Here is a 16,586-nt window from a genome sequence, read left to right as displayed (position 1 = left end):
AACTGGTGCAGCCACTATGGAGATTTCTCCATAAAAATTTATCCAAAAAATTAAAAATAGAAATACTATACGATTCAGCTATCCCAAAGAACTTGAAATCAACAATTCAAAAAGACTTACGCACCCTTATGTTCATCACAGCATTATTCACAATAGCCAAGACATGGAAGCAACCTAAGTGCCCTTCAACCAATGAATGGATAAAGAAATGGTATATATATACAATGGAATACTACTCAGCCATAAAAAAAGACAAAATTGTCCCATTTGCAACAACATGGATGGATCTTGAGGGTATGATGTTAAGCGAAATAAGCCAGACAGAAAAAGACAAACACCTGATGATTTCACTCATATGTGGAAAATAAACAAACACATGGACAAAGAGAACAGATTAGTGGTTACCAGAGGGAAAGAGGGTTGGAGGGGCATGGTGGGCGACAGGGGTAAACGTGTACATATATGGTGATAGATAAAAATTAGACCACTGGTGGTGAATATGATGCAGTCTACACAGAAACTGATAAACAATAATGTACACCTGAAATTTCACAATGTTATAAACCATTATGACCTCAATAAAATATTTAAAAAAAGATTTTTACAAAATGCTGAAGGATTATTAAAAGAAAGAAAAGAAATGGACCTGTCTTCTGTGGTTGAAACCCCTTGAAAGCTAACTTAATTTGTGAGTCCACGCACTACTCTGGCTTACTGGGTTCCTGACGGAGTGCAGAGTCCTTTTAGGGCTTGCTGGAGGCACATAGGGGCGACTGCACCGACCCCCCAGGGATCAGGCCCCGCCCCAGCCGTATGCCGCTCTCTGCTCTCTGCCCCAGAGCGAGAGCGCGGGACTGGACCAAGTCGGCGCCCCGGAGGGAGGCTGCCCGGGATGTGGTAATTCTCGCGGGAAGATGCATCGTTGCCTCGGCAACGGCGTCGCGGTCGCGAAAGATGGCGGGGCGAAGTCTCGGCCTCAGGGTCAGTTCAGCCCCAGACTCCTAGGTAGCAGGCGGGCTAGAGGAGGCCCAGCCTCATTTAAGATCGGGTCTGAAAGTCTCTCTTTTCCAGAGACGGAGTGTTTCCGGGACTCCGCTCCCGCCACGCGTTCAGCAGCCTGCTACACCTCGACGGGACCTCCTCGCCAAGGAGGAAGAATATAAGTAAGAAATTCGGCGGTTCAGCTTTCCTTTCTTTCACCTAAATGAGGCCACTTAACAAGTACTTTTCCTGTGACTGACTGGATTTGGGGACCACTCGCTGTCTAGCATTCTCTTCTCATGGTCCCATTCGCTTGCCCTTCTTCATCTTTTCTCTTTGACTTGAGTTCCCCTGCGTCCTAGAAGGTCTTTGAAGTGGGCAAACATTTAACGCAAGAAACATGTTCGTCAGCAAGATGATAATGCTAGAAGTGGTTTGCATAATAGGAATTGCCACGAATAGTTCAATTTCTAGTTTAAGGAATTCTACTTAATTTCGATTTCCTAGAGTTTACGTATGTACATTTCTGTTAGCTTGGTTTCTAAATTGAAAGCATGTTTCTCAGGGCAGTTGGAATTACCGTTCTCATCCACGTTTGGTGGTGTTGGGAGTTTCCGTATCTGCGCTCAGTGTAATTACAACTGTCCTGACAATACGTGCTTTCATTCTTGGACCACTTCCCTCTTCATCCCCCAGTTTTCACACAGATGCAAGAGTAATCTTTTAATTTGATTGTGTCACTCCCTTGCCTAAAACTTTGCAATGGGTTCCTGTTGCACTTCAAAAGGGCTGTCAGATCTGGCTCCTGCCTCTTGTTTGATCTTGTGCTTTCTTCTTTGGCCTACCACTCTCCAGCCTCACTGGCCCTTAGTTCCTAAAGTTTTTTCCTTCTCTTTCCTTGACGGCAATCACACATACCTTCTACCTGTAATTCTTAGAGTAGCCTTCCTTGCCTATGCTAAGTAGACTCCCTTGCAACTCTTTTTAAATTGTCTTATTAATTTTTCTTTGCAATTAGCATGGCTTGTTACAATAAACTTACTTGTTTATTTTTTGTTGTCTTCCTCCACTGGACCATAAGTTCCACAAGGTTGGAGACTATGTCTTTTGTTTGCCATCGTATATACCCTTACAAAAAATTATATTTTAACAGTTCACTTTCTTTTTAAAGTAACTAATTTACTTAAAAATTTGGAGAACATCCTGACAGTTCCTCAAATGGTTAAACATAGTATTACCATATGATCTGTACTTAAAATTAAAACATATTTAAAGTTAAAACTGACATATACTGTCTTTAGATGAACTGGACACATGCAACTTGTCATAGCATGTAGGAACATAATCACCCTCCTCTATTTGATGAAATGGGCCTACTATTCCAATTCAAGAGTGTACTTAAGCGATGGATCTGTTGTCCAGATACAGTTCTGAATCAGCTGTGCTCAAACCCCAAACGGTTATTTTTATTATCATACACCAGATAGCACTGAATAGCTGCATTGATTAGGTTAATTTCTTTGGTTATTTAAGGGTATATTTTGCACCTGCCTCTGGTATGGTGTTAGGGATATGGTCCTGCTAAAAGTCAGACATCTATAGGAGCGATTGTATTTTAGCAAAAGTTATTTTGTGGTGAAGGCACCCAGTTGTTACTTGTTCTGTTATCTGTACTCTGAAGTGTGCAAATCTGAGGCAATTGAACAGAGTAGCTCCCAGGCTCTACCTGAGCTTGTAGATCACTTCTGCTCCATTCAGAGGAGTAAAATGTCTGGCTGGGGATTCTTATAGACAAGAATATGAGTTCATGACAGAGTATTTTGCCACATGTTGTCTTCTCACTAACCATATTGGGATGTCTTTTCAGTAGGTGGAACACAGCTCTTCCCAGGATTCCCAATCCAGAATCTTCTATAATCAAATAGTTGGAGGAAGTAATCACTATCTGAGAGGACAGACTAAGGAATATGCCAATCAACCAAGTTGAAAAATTTGCCAAGCTTCATGCCTACATCATAAACCAGAGAGCTAAGCAATGAGACTATGTGACATCTGTTTTAGTTGGTCTTAATAACTTGTAGGGTGAGCTTCCCTCTGGCAACCTGCTGTCCATGTCAGTTACATTGGATTTGTAGATTAATTTGCAGAGAACTGACATCTTTATGCTATTGAATCTTCCCCTCCATGAATATGGTACATCTCCATTTACACAGGGGGGTTTTTGGTGTCCTTTAATAATGTTTTGTCATATTACTACATAAATATCTTGCATATGTAATTTTTTTCAAGGTACCTTATAGTTTTTGTTGCTATTTTCTAATTGCTTAGATGTGTAGGACCATTATTGATTTTTGTATGTTGATCCTAAACACATTTATATAGATATAGATTGTCAGCTCTGCTTAACTCTCCTGTTCATTCTGTAGAGTCCCTTGGATTTTTGATATAGTTATATGTAAATTATGATAGTTTTGTCCCTTTACAATTTCTCATGCATCTTCTTTTTTTCTTGATCTGGTTAGAACCTCGAGTGCAATATGAAATACAAAAAGTGATGGTGAGCATCCTTATCTTGGTTATGATTTTAAGGAGCCCACTTTTAATAATTTATCACTACATTTGAGGTTTGCTGTAGTTTTGGTAGATTTCTCAGGCTTAAGGACACTGTTTCCCTTATTTCCTGTTTTGAATGAATGTTAAATCTTATCAAATTTTTCTCCCCCAAATTAATTTAGGTGATGAAATTTTTTTTCACTCCCTTGTTTAATGTTTTAACATACTGAACTACAAAGGTATTTTTCTTGTTTTCCTTAAAAAAAATTCTGGATTTGAATGCTTTAATTTTATGTAAGTTTTTTTCATCTATGAACAGAAGTGAAATCGGTCTTACACTTTTTTCTAGTTCTTTTCCTTTCTGATTTTGATATCAGTGTTATCCTAGCCACATGAAATAAGTTGAGTAGTTTTCCTTTTTTGTTTTATTCTGTTCTTGGAAGCTTTTTGTAATTAGAGATCATCTGCCCTTTGATAAAAATTGTGAAACCGAATCTGGTGTGGGTTTTTTTTTTTTTTGCCTATCAATTCAGTTTCTTTAATAATTATTGTTTTCAGAATAAATTTTAGTTATTTGGTAGTTTTTTAGAAAAGTGTCCACTTCATGTATATTTTTAAACGTATTAGCATAAAGTTTTTCTAACTATGCTCTATGTTTTAAATCTTTACTGTATCTGTAATCTTATATACACCTTCTTTTGGGGACTTTCCAACACTGTTTATTTTTATCTTCTCTCTTTTTTTCTATCAGGCTTTCTGGGAGGTTTATATATTTTATTGGTCTTTTCAGAGAATTAGCTTTTGATTTTATTGCTAATCAATTTTTCTTTAAATTTCATTAGTCTTATCTTTATTATTTCTATCTCTTCTAATTGTGGTGGATTTATTTTTTCCTTTTTTGGCTTTTCTTATTTTTTAATAAATACATTTAATTTCTGTAAATTTCTCTCCAGCTACAGATTATCTGTAAGGAACTGTTTCGATATGTATATCTTTTGTGGTTATTTAGTTTTAAATATTTTATGATTTCCATAGTGATTATTTAGGAATATGTTTTTTAGCTCCAAAGCTTATGTTTGTTTTATTTTTGTTATTTTTGAATTTACTTTTAATTGCACTGTGGTCAGAGAATGTGTATAATTTTGATTTTCAAAAATGTATTGCAGCTTGGTTGTGACGAGGTACCATGTTCCAATTTTGAAAATATTCTGTGTGTTCTTTGATAGAAAATATATTTACTATTTGTTGACTAATCTGTTAGATCAAGCTAATTAATTTTGCTATCCGTAATATTAGTGTCCTCACCTTTTTTTTCCTACTAGCTGTATTGGTTTCTGTTAGAGGTATACTAAAATCAACTATAACTGTAATTTTAAAAAATTCTCTTTATAATTGTGTCCAGTTTTGTTTGGGGGTTGTATTGTTTAATTTATTTAAATACTTGAGATGAATTATTCCTTTCCTTATTACATAGTGTCTGTTACATCTTTTTCCTTCATTTCATTCCTTTATTTTCATTCCTTTTTTCATTCCTTTATATTCAAACTTTTTGTGTCATTTAGCTTAAAGAGCGTTTCTTTTATATCTATCTCATAATTTCTGCCTTCTAATATGTGTATTTATATTATTTTGTTTATTAATTTGAAGTTGTTTGGGCCATCTTTTTGTTCGCTTGTTTTCTATTAACTGTGCCTTTTCTTTGTTTGGTTCTTTTCTGTCTTCTGTTGGGTTGAATGAGTTTTCATTATGTCTTTATTTTTCTTTCATAAAGACGTTAGAAATGCTTTAACTTGGTTTCCCCCGTCTGTCAAGTTAGATAATACTTCCTCTTTGTTTTGAATACCCCTACTTGTTATTGTTATAGTCTCTACCAACTTAGACTTATCATGATGTTTTATAATTTCTTTGCTCTTCATGATTCAATTTACTCCTTCCTCAAGTGTAGAACCTTCATTACTTCTCTCTGTGAAAACCTGAGTCTTCAATTCTCCAGTCTTTTCTGAAAATTTAGTTACTTCGTGCTTGTTCTTCAAAGACAGTTTAGCTGAACACAGATTTCCAGATGGCCAGTTTTTCAGCCCCACAGTCCATTAAAGATATCATTTCCTTGCCCATTGGAATCTAGACTTGTTGATGAGCCACCTGCTGTCAGCTTTTTAGATAATCATGCTGGGAGACTATTTTCCTCTGTTCTTTTTAAATAGTTGCTTTGGTAATTTAAAGAATATTCTCTTTGTCTTTGAAGTTCTGCAGTTTCGCTATGATGTGTGTAGGTGTGGATTTGTTTTCTTAATTCTGCTTGAGATCCATACCTTTCTGCATTTCTGACAAATTCTCAGCATTATCTATTCAAATATTGACATTCCCTCCTTCTCTGGGATTTCCTTCTGCACCTCTGTTAGGGTGATATAAATCTGTCTTTGCGGTACCCTCTGTCTTCAGTGGATGTTAGCCTCTGACTCCCACACGTCCGTCGGTTTCTAGCTGTTAAGCTGTTTTGGCTTCTGTTCCTGTTTACTGCTCTCACTTTGAGTTGCTGCTTTATTTTTAGTGCCAGGGTATTTCCCTTGCCTGAGTTTGAGCTTTAGCGGTATTTACTTCATTACGTTTTATCCTGCATTTCCATGGGTTTGGAGCAGAAGAATAACCTTCTGAGTCATCCTGGTCTACTGTATTGACCAGAAGCTTCTAATGGCTCTTGTTAGGGAAATGTGAAAAATCAGGTGATGGCATTTAGGTGCAACTTTAAGTCTTTATTAGATATTTTTGTTTTGACTAACTCATCCTAAGATGTAAAAATATTTCTTAAAACATCAGACTGCTTTAAGAAGAAAATGGTACTGCTTTTTTTTTCCCCTCTGGGAGTGGGGGTCATCAGTCGTTTGTGATACTTCTGAATCACATATCTAAAACAGACAAATAAGATATCTCGTTTTTAAAGTTGCGCAACATATTTCTTTCATATCACTTTAAAAGAGGCTAGATGGCCTAGAAATGTGACCTATGAATAGAATAAAAAAGTTATATGCTTTGGAAGATGCTTATTATAGTGTTAACCTTTAAAAGTGAAAAAGGGACTTGAACCAACAGTAGGAACAGTTTAGTACGTTATGTTAGCTTCAACTCAGAATATTTTGTAACCATTTAAGGCACTAATTATAAAGATTATGTAGAGATAAACATATTCCTCTATATTGTTATGGGAAAATGTACAAAATTGTATATATACTATAGATGAAATTTAGAAGGGAATATTAAAAATAAAAATGATTGGATGATGGTGGTAGGATTATGAGCAATTTTCCCTTTAAAAGCAGTTTCCTTCAATGGTATTGCCATTCTTGCAGTCTAAATGGGGCCAAATAGTTTGAATTTTTTTTTTTTAAAAAGGAGTGGCAGGGGGAGGTCAAAATAATTACCTTTATTTCTGATGAAGCTGATATTGAAGTACCCAGCTGAGGTGCGAGCCTCATTAGATGTGCTCACTAAACCCCAGATTCGCCTTCCCAGTCACAGCCACACCCCAGACCAATGCAGGCCTCTCCCTCACCCTGCCCCGCTCCTGTCGCCAGTTGGAGTTGATCCCAAGAAGATGAAGAGTGGAACTGAGTTGAATCTGCCAGTTTATTCTTCCTAAATAAGTCATTTCACCTGAAGTGAGGGCCAGAGAGAGGCCAGGAATTCACTATTTTGATTTCTACCATGAAGGAGGAGGAAGCATGGGGAGTTGGAGATAAGTGTTCTAATAGGTATGTTAATTTTAGAATAAAAATGTCATGTGTATGTTTTGGCATTTGTTGGTTAGCTAAGGTGTAGTTACTGAAATTTAGTTACTTTTATTTTTGTTAGAATCTTCAGTATATCCAAATTATTAAATTATTTTCTGCTTTTAGGCGTTTAAATGCAGAATTGGAGGCAAAAACGGCTGATCTGGTTCGACAAGCTGAGGAAGTAATAGTAAGTAAATGCGCAATTATTAGTAATTCCACGTAAGTGCTAGTTTTTTACCTTTTTAACTTGATGTATAACATACATATGAAAAAGTACCCAAAGCATAAATTTTCAGCTCAATGAATTATCACAAATTGAACATGAATATCTGTATAGGTTTGTGTATAGATGCATGTGTATGTTTTTGATAAGCACACATTTTCTAAGAGCCACTGAAAAAGTCTTTTCTATTTAGGTGTTCCTATCATCTAATTAATAAGAACATTAATATTTAATAATCTTTCCCGCTATTTTAAGATTAATATGTGAGATTGGCTATGTAGAATTAACACTGGGAATTCAGTAAGGATAGACATAAAATAGTCTGTGGACAGAAGCTGAATAAAGGATAACAATTATTACTAATATTCAGATGGTAATTTGTTTCTTAGACTCTGCAGCTGGGTAACTCAAATTCTTAGGGCTAGACCGTCATCACAGGAAAAATGTAGAGGTTCTATCACTAGACAATGTAAGTATATATTGCCCCATTCTGGGTACCACGCTGGTTATTCCTACGTTAGCATTTTTCCTCAGGCATCAACATTCCCATTGTTAATTGATAGGATGTAGTAGCATCCTTAGAGGAATAGGGTGGCTGCTTTCAAACCTTTTTTCAGTTCTTATTCTCATTTAATTATATTTTTTTCTTTTAAATCCCCTCCCCCCACCGTGGAGTCGTTGGGGGCAAGGAAGTATAGGCAGTATTTTATTTTAATGCCTTATACAGAGCCATTATTATTAGTTTAGGAATAAATATATATAATATTTCAGGTAGTATATTCAGATAATGATAGTTACAGGTTTGCTAGGTGCATTTGTAATTAAATATTTTATTAAAAATAAATATTTTCTTACATCTTTTAGTTTTTGCCAGTGTCTGAAGAGCAGGAAAATACTTAAAGAAACCCAGTGTTACAGTGGAAGGAGGGATTTATTATGTATTCTGTTCAAACAGTCTTCTAATAAGGGCCTTTTTTTTTTTTTCCAAAAAAGAGTAGACCAGGAAACTGGGAAGGGCTGGGAAAGGGCAGAGGGCATTCTCGCCCCCACAGAAGTAATGGATATAACTTTTGCCACATTGATGAACTTTTGTTTACTCACTTTCATTTCTTTTTTTTTTTTTTAAGAATCTCTGAAATTTTTTATTTTTTTATTTTTTTCCTTTTTCTCCCCAAAGCCCCCCGGTACATAGTTGTATATTCTTCGTCGTGGGTCCTTCTAGTTGTGGCATGTAGGACGCTGCCTCAGCGTGGTTTGATGAGCAGTGCCATGTCCACACCCAGGATTCGAACCAAGGAAACACTGGGCCACCTGCAGCGGAGCACGTGAACTTAACCACTCGGCCACGGGGCCAGCCCCTCACTTTCATTTCTTGATATATCTTTTCCAAAAGCTTTTACTCTTAGTGCTTCATTTTTAGCATCTGTGAGCTTTTCTTAACGTTGAAGCTTTGCGTGATTTGAGACAAGTCTTTCTACCCATTAAACATTTCTGTTTTTATTTCTTGTGAATTTAATTTCCTTTGCGTGTTACATAAGATGAAAGACTTTAATGTAATGGAGAAGCAGGAGTCAGATAAGATCATATAAAGGCATTGACACTCTCACATTTTCCCCTTAGAATTGACTTTCTTAACCCAGATTGAATGAAAGGTGAAACTACATGATTGCAGACCTTATTTTTATACTATAGCATTTATAATCCTGTGCCTTGATTTCATAGAAACTGTGGACAACTCTGAAATGATTAATTATGAGAAAGGCACTTGAATGCATCCTAGTTTTGTGTTTTTCCTTCCTATATGGCTTGTCTTTACTCATTTAACTAGAGAGATCAGCAAGAAGTACGATCTAGGCCTACTTCAACACAAATTAAATCATATGAAGAAGAAGATGATTACAGTTTAAGGTAAGTGACAAATTCTTGAACACCTCTTTTTTTTTAACTGGGTAAATGCTGTAAGATATTTTTCTTTTTTTAAATTGAGGTATAACCGATGTACAACATTTTAGTTTCACATGTACAGCATAATGATTTGATATTTGTATGTATTGAGAAATGATCATTACAGTAAGTCTAGTTAATGTCCGTCACTGTACATAGTTACAGAACTTTTTTTCTTGTGATGAGAACTTTTAAGATCTACTCTCTTAGCAGCTTTCAAGTATGCAATACAGTATTAATAATAGTTGCCATGCTGTACATTAAATCTCCATAACTTATTTATTTTATAACTGGAAGTTTGTACCTTTTGATTCCCGTCACCCATTTTGCCCAGACCCCAACCCCTAGCCTCTGGCGATCACCAGTCTGTTCTCTAAGAGCTTGGTTTCTTTTTTTTAGATTCCACATACAAGTGAGATCATATGGTATTTGTCTTTCTCTGCTGGCTTATTTCACTTAGCATAATGCCCTTAAGGTCCATCCATGTTGTCGCAAGTGGCAGGATTTCATTCTTTTTTTATGGCTGAATAATATTCCATTGTATGTATATACACCACATTTTCTTTATCCATTCATCTGTCAGTGGACATTTAGGTTGTTTCTATATCTTGGCTATTGTAAATAATGCTGTAATGAATGTTGGGGTGCATATGTCTTTTCGAGTTAGTGTTTTCATTTTCTTTGGATAAATACCTAGGAGTGGAATTGCTAGATCATATGGTAGTTCTATTTTTAATTTTTTGTGAGTCTCCATACTGTTTTCCATGGTAGCTGCACCAGTTTACATTCCCATGAATGATGCACAAGGGGACCCTTTTCTCCATGTCCTCATCTTATCTCATCTTTTTTTTTTTTCCTTTGGTGAGGAAGATTTGCCCTGAGCTAACATCTGTGCCAGTCTTCCTCTATTTTTTATGTAGGATGTGTCTACAGCATGGCTGATGAGTGGAGTAGGTCCTCACCCAGGATACAAATCCATGAACTCAGGCCGCTGAAGCAGAGTGTGCAGAACTTTAACTACTTGGCCATGGGACCAGTGTCATCTCATGTCTTTTTGATAATAGCCATTCTAACAGGTGTGAGGTGCTATCTCATTGTAGTTTTGATTTGCATTTCCCTGTTGGTTAGGGATGTTGAGCTTCTTTTCATGTAGATGTTGGCCATCTGTATATCTTCTTTGGAAAAATGTCTATTTAGATCATCTGCCCATTTTTTAAATTAGATATTTTTTTGTTATTGAGTTTATGAGTTCTTTATATATTTAGGATATTGACCCTTTATCAGATATTTGGTTTGCAAATAATTTCTCCCATTCAGTAAGTTGCCTTTTCATTTTGTTGATGGTTTCCTTCGCTGTGTAGAAGCTTTTTAGTTTGATGTAGTCCCACTTGTTTATTTTTGCTTTTGGTGTCAAATCCAAAAAATTACCGCCAAGACTGATATAAGGAGCTTACTGCCTATGTTTTCTTCTAAGAGTTTTATGGTTTCAGGTCATACATTCAAGCCTTTAGTCCATTTTGAGTTTATTGTTGTATATGGTGTAAGATAGTGGTCCAGTTTCATTCTTTTACATGTTACTGTCCCGTTTTCCCAGCACCATTTATTGAAGAGACTGTCCTTCCTCCACTGTATATTCTTGACTCCTTTGTCATAAATTAATTGACCATATATGTGTGGCTTTATTTGTGGGCTCTCTATTCTGTTCCATTGATCTCTGTGTCTGTTTTTATGCCAATATCATACTGTTTTGATTACTAAAGCTTTGTAATATAGTTTTAAGTCAGGGAAAACACCCTTTTTTTTGATGATGTATGTGGATCTTTTATTATATAAAACTTTTTTGCAGGTAAGTATTTGAAATCTGTAACTTGAAGAATACGTAATATATAAAATACTAATAGCTGGGGAGTTCTACCAGTCAGACAAAATGTAAACCCTTCACCTACTTTATCTCATTTAATTCTCAAAGTATTTTGAAATAAATATTATTGTCCTCATTTTAAACATGAGGAAATTGCAGCTTTGAGGAGTTCAGTAGCTTACCCAAGGACGTAGAGATAGTATGTGATTTCACTGAAATCCAAGCCACAGTTGATAAGATTTCTAAACCTGTTCTCACAGATTCTGCCTTTCTTTTAAAATTGTGTATGAAGATTAGGTAAAAATAAACAAATTAGCAAAAATAAAATATATTAGATCTTTTCTTTCCTTGAATTTTACATGAACTTCAGATATGTCAAGAAATTAGGGAACCAAAAAAATATTTAGGAATAAATTTAACAGGAAAAGTAGAGGATCTGTGTGAATAAACCTATAAGATCTTGTAGTAGGGGCAATGGTGATCACCAGATCTTCCAAGTCTCTTGCTATGAGCAGAAGTCAAATCATTCTCTTCCAAGCCTGAAGAGACAGGAGTTGGTGTCTGAACTTTCAGCTAACTTTCTTTGCCATGATCAGTGAAAATTTGTTTGGCAAAACCTCCCAGCCTGGTCTCTGGGTGACCATGTGGAATATAAGGAAAAAAGGGCCTCCCCTCTCTTTCTGCTGCTACTTTGGGTTTGTTAAGCCCCTGAGATTTGGGGTTAATATCTTAGCCCGTCCTAAGGAATGCAGCAGTTGGCGTTGAGAGTAGGGTGCTGTAAGTGCGGGTTTAGCTTTGTAGTCAGGTGGTAGTGGCAAGGAAACTGACATTGGAGGCTGGAAAGATAGAGGAATGCTGGTATGTAGTGGCAATGAATTTAGTAAAACTGTCACCTTTGGTAAACTGGGAGGCAGAACAGATTTCTAATGAACTTGTGCTCTAGGGAAAGAGATGGGAAAACAGTATTAGTAAGCACTGTTACTATTAGCTGTATTTGGTGCAGCGTTATAAGAAAGACAAATTGGGAAAGAATTGCCTTTTTGCAAACAGACATGAAAGGAAATATGGAGATTCTAGGAATTATAGGCCTTGTAATATTGGAAAAGTTGCCTGCTTCTAATTTTGATGAGGTCCAATTTATCTGCTTTTTGGATGCCTGTGCTTTTGGAGTTACTCTAGAAATCCATTGCTAAATCCAAGGTCATTAAGATTCACTCCTCTATTTCTTTATAGGAAAGTAGTATAGTTTTAGCTCTTACCTTTAGGTCTTTGATCCATTTTGAATTAATTTTTGTGTATGGCATGAGATAAGGGTTAACCTTCATTCTTTAGCATGTGGATGTCCAGTTGTCTTAGCACCATTTGTTGAAAAGAGTATTCTTTCCCCCATTGAATGGTCTTGGCACCCTTGTCAATAAGCTGACCAGAGACACAGTTTTATTTTAGGACTGTCAATTCTGTGTCATAGATGTGTGTATCTATTTGTATACCAGCACTACACTGTCTTGATCACTCTTGCTGTGTAGAGTTAGCTGCTTTTAGACCTCAAAATTATGAGAGAAAATTGAGACAAATCTTTGAGTAGCAAAAGCCTGTTAAAGCTCAACTTTGAGGCAAAGATCAGAGTAAAGGTATGCTCTTCACAACTATTGGTAAAACTTTCCAATGGATTAAGGTTCTTCAGGGCAAGGATCATATTAAATAGCACCTAGTGAAACTTTCCAGTTGGATAAAATGGCTCAAGGCAAAAATCTAACTAAAGGCGTATTCTCTCCATAGAAGCCTGACAACTTCAAAGTAACCCATTTTTAAATTGGTGGGGGGAGAGAAAAGTGGAGGATGGACAGAAGGATGGAAGGGGAGAGAGAGGTGTTCAAGGTAAAGTAAAGAAATAGTCTTGGAAAGAACCGTGGGTGTGGTAATGACACAGGGAACTGACTGGAATCAAATAGTAAGAAATGAGTTTTTGAGAGTTGTACTAGCGAAGAAACTTTGAGTGATGGACTAAAACTGTTTGTGACTACTTAAATCTTGAAAGAGCTATGGGTCCTCTCGGTCTTCTAAGATAAAGAAGCAGGCTGTGAGAATTGCACAGCTGTTAAAGGGTATAACGTTTAAACACCTAGAGGGCGTAGAAACAACAAAGAAATGTGTAACTTAAGTGCCAGTATATTCGTCTCATACTTGAAATATTGGAACATCAGTCATTAGGTCAAAAGTTTTATTGCATACGATCCAGCAATTCCTCTCTAGAAACGAAGACCTGTGTCCTAGCAAAAACCTGTATGCAAATGTTTATTACAGTTTTATTCATAATTGCCAAAAACTAGGGACAACTCATATCTATCAAGTGGTGAATGGATAAACAAATTATATGTTAATGCAGTGGAATACTCCTGGCAATAAAAAGCAATGAACTACTGATAGCGCAATAACACGATGCTAAGTGAAAGAAGCCAGACTAAAAAGTGTATATACTGTATGATTTTATTTATTTGACATTTCAGAAAAGGTAAAAACTGTAGGGACAGAAATCAGATCTGTGGTTGTGTGGGGCTCAGCGGGAGAGAAGGGGATTAACTGCAAAGGGACACGCGGGAACTTTTTGGGATGACAGAAATATTCTCTATCTTGGTTGTTGTGGTGGTTTCATGACCATATAAGTTTGTTAAAATTTATAGAACTGTACATCTAAAAAGGGTGTATTTTACCATATGCAAATTATATCTCAGTAAACCTACAAAAATAATCTTTAAACACCATTGGTGCCAGGTTCAGCTATTGGTGGTACAATGGTGGATAAATAGACCAGGTCCTGCTCCCGAGGACTTAATGCCTAGTATGTTGCTTTTTAATGGTTTTTGAAATTTAAACAAATTTTTCATAAAAAATACTTTTTTTACATCATCATTTGATATATACATATATATGTGTACGTATAATGTGAAACTATTCATCCTTATTATATGTAACGCTGTCCAATATTTTATGGAAAATCATGTTTAACAGTTATCAAAATTCCAAAATTTGGATTACAAATAAAATTTGGCACAGCTTTTATCCAGTAAATGAAAAGATTGAAATGATGGTAACGACAGCTAATCCCTAGTGTCTGTTGAAGCAGGTGAGAGACTGATTTCACAAGCATGAAAATAAATCTGTTGGTTTTCTTTTACTAAATTTTTTTAAGTGCAAAGTGGTGGTGACACCTCTGTTTAGATCAGGCGGCTCTTTTTTTTTAATGCTACTGTTTGAACAGATGGCTTGTACCATGTGAAACATGGCGCTTGACTATTGGGAATTGCTAAGGATGGGAGGTAATTCTATAAAGAGACAATCCATGTTAGCTTGGATCAATGATAATTCACCTAAATGATTATAGTCAGGCAGTCTATATTAGAATAGGTCTTCAACATCCAGGGTTCCTCTGTCAAGTAATATGGTAGGGAAATAAGAATTTAGTTCCCTAATAGTATAGCATACATATCCCTCAGTCTGCTGGAAGCAAGGTTCACCACACAAATCATTTAAATCATAAAACACGCAAAACCTTTCATGGAGAAGTTTTACATAAATAATCAGAATACACTGATGCACTGCATGACGATGTTTCAGTCAATGACAGACCACATGTGTGACAGTGGTCCCATAAGATTAGTACCATATAGCCTAGATGTGTAGTAGTCTATCCCATGTAGATTTGTGTAAGTACGCCCTGTGATGTTCACACAATGACAAAATTGCCTAACAACACACTTCTCAGAATGTGTCCCAGTCATTAAGCAGCACATGATTGTACTGTTTAGTTGATTTTTCATGGAAATACACTAGCAAGTAATAGCGCTCTGTTCAACCTGAAGGAGGAACATAACCATTAAATGTCTTTTAGCTGATAGGTATGTGTATGTGGTGGGGGAGGCATATGGAAGGTGTAGAAAATGTAAGGAAATGGCAAATATTATTTAAAATGAGGGTGATTAAAGAGGACACTTAAAATTTGTATAAAATTTGAAAACCTTTCATGTCATATGTGAGAGTGATTCTTTAATCTCTGTAATTTTAAGATATTTTGAAAGCCTTGTCTTTTCCCCAGAGCTATTTCTAGTTCTTTAAGAGGTCATAGTCATATTTAATAATATCCATCTAAGTATATCTTTGTGTTTAATATTGAAAAAACCTATATATGACTAGTTCGAGAGGTGGCATCTGATGGACAGAAATGTTGTTTTTCTGTCCTCTACTATGGGTAGGAGTTCTCAGGGGTTTGATGTAATTTCTTAGTTTTTTTTTCGTAGCAACAATAGATACTAACTTGGTAGGTTTTCAGAAATATTAACACATGTGTTGGCGAGGATCTAGAAAATTGATGAGGGGTAGGCAAACTTTTCCTGTAAAGAGCCAGAGAGTAAATATTTTTGGATTTGTGGGCTATGCAGTCTTTGTCACAACCACTCAACTTTCTGGTTTTAGTGTGAAAACAGCTCTAGACAATGAGTAAAGGAATGGATGTGGTGGATTCAGCGTGTGGGCCATAGTTTGCAGACTCCCATAATCACTCTTCATTTTAAACTACAAACATATTTTGTCCATAAAAATGAATTGTATTTTAGATGAATTTGTTAATACAGTTAGCAAATATTTAGTGCCAATTTAAGAGTTTATATGCCAGTTACTGTGGCAAGTACTAGGCATAGAGCAGTGAACAAGGCAGACATGATTCGTACTCTCGTGGAGTCCACAATGTAATGGAGAAAACAGACATTGACCAAGTATTTAAATGCATTAGACAAAGAATAACAATGGGTGAGCTCACAATAAAAAGCCCTGTTTGTAAAATAGGTAATCTTTGTGTGTAGCCAATAATCACTCCTTATGATTTCCATTTGTTAAAATTTGTGCTGTACTTTCTTACAACAATATTGACATCATGGTACATCTTCTCAAAGGTGAATTATTTAACCAAAGCACTTTTCTTGTTTGTGACACTCATTCAAAATCAATTAACATGTGCGTAATAGAATTATAGCAAAGTCTACTTGATAGTTGTTTATTTTCCCTTTCAAATGTAATTGCTGTTGAATTTTATCGTGTCTCAGCCTTAGTATCACCTATTCTTAATTCATAATGCTTATTTTTGGTCTGTAGAGGTCTATTGTCATCTGAAGGGACAGTTCATGTACATTCGGAAACTAAGGTATGAAATCAAACTTTGTGAACATAATTACATTCTGTAGAATTTAGGTTACTTTTCAGG

At 36.0% G+C, this 16,586-nt stretch overlaps 1 protein-coding gene across 9 annotated transcripts in view; it reads left to right on the top strand.

Moving 5' to 3' along the window:
- Positions 1–819: 819 nt before the first annotated feature.
- The window catches only part of TEX9 (testis expressed 9), a 50,692-nt gene continuing 34,925 nt past the window's right edge, over positions 820–16,586 (top strand). The window contains exons 1-5 of one of the 9 annotated variants that reach the window (XM_001500734.7): positions 820–981; positions 1,072–1,163; positions 7,428–7,491; positions 9,356–9,435; positions 16,478–16,526. In XM_001500734.7, coding sequence (XP_001500784.4) covers positions 955–981; positions 1,072–1,163; positions 7,428–7,491; positions 9,356–9,435; positions 16,478–16,526 — 312 coding nt within the window. In that variant the 5' untranslated portion in view covers positions 820–954. Of the gene's footprint in view, positions 982–1,071; positions 1,164–7,044; positions 7,284–7,427; positions 7,492–8,704; positions 9,436–16,477; positions 16,527–16,586 lie in introns of those variants that run through there. The other 8 variants (XM_070236169.1, XM_070236177.1, XM_070236172.1 and 5 more) reach the window with 8 other exon arrangements.

The sequence above is a fragment of the Equus caballus genome, chromosome 1 (assembly GCF_041296265.1).
Source record: "Equus caballus isolate H_3958 breed thoroughbred chromosome 1, TB-T2T, whole genome shotgun sequence".
Taxonomy (NCBI): Eukaryota; Metazoa; Chordata; class Mammalia; order Perissodactyla; family Equidae; genus Equus; species Equus caballus.
This window is presented reverse-complemented; position numbering and strand designations above follow the sequence as displayed.